This window comes from Egretta garzetta, unplaced genomic scaffold (genome assembly GCF_000687185.1).
Source record: "Egretta garzetta isolate BGI_Z169 unplaced genomic scaffold, ASM68718v1 scaffold207, whole genome shotgun sequence".
Taxonomy (NCBI): Eukaryota; Metazoa; Chordata; class Aves; order Pelecaniformes; family Ardeidae; genus Egretta; species Egretta garzetta.
In genome coordinates this window covers 434,272-434,607 of record NW_009260185.1, presented here as the reverse complement: position 1 = coordinate 434,607, position 336 = coordinate 434,272, and the positions used below count along the sequence as shown (strand labels likewise).

General features: G+C 64.9%; 1 protein-coding gene across 1 annotated transcript in view; it reads left to right on the top strand.

Moving 5' to 3' along the window:
• Positions 1 to 172: 172 nt before the first annotated feature.
• CHEK1 (checkpoint kinase 1) overlaps positions 173 to 336 on the top strand; it is a 6,153-nt gene continuing 5,989 nt past the window's right edge. Inside the window, exon 1 of the mRNA XM_009642147.1 lies at positions 173 to 183. Coding sequence (XP_009640442.1) covers positions 173 to 183 — 11 coding nt within the window. The remainder of the gene's footprint in view (positions 184 to 336) is intronic.

Genomic DNA, 336 nt, shown 5'->3' with positions numbered 1-336 from the left:
TGCTTGCTTGCCCACTGCTTGCCCACTCCTCGGCTGTCACGTGCCCCCTGCTTGCCCCCTGCTCTGCCATCAGATGCCCCGCTGCTTGCCCACTGCTTGGCTGTCGTGTCCCCCTTGTGTGCCCGCTGCTTGCCCACTGCTTGCCCCGCTGCTTACTTGCTGCTCAGCTGTCATGTGCCCCTTGTGTGCCCACTGCTTGCCGGCTGCTTGCCCACTGCTCAGCCAGCACATGCCCCCTGCTTGCCCACTCCTTGGCCATCACACGTGCCTTGCGTGCTCCCTGCGTGTCCCTTGTGTGCCCGCTGATTGCCCCCTGCTTGCCCACTCCTTGGCCAT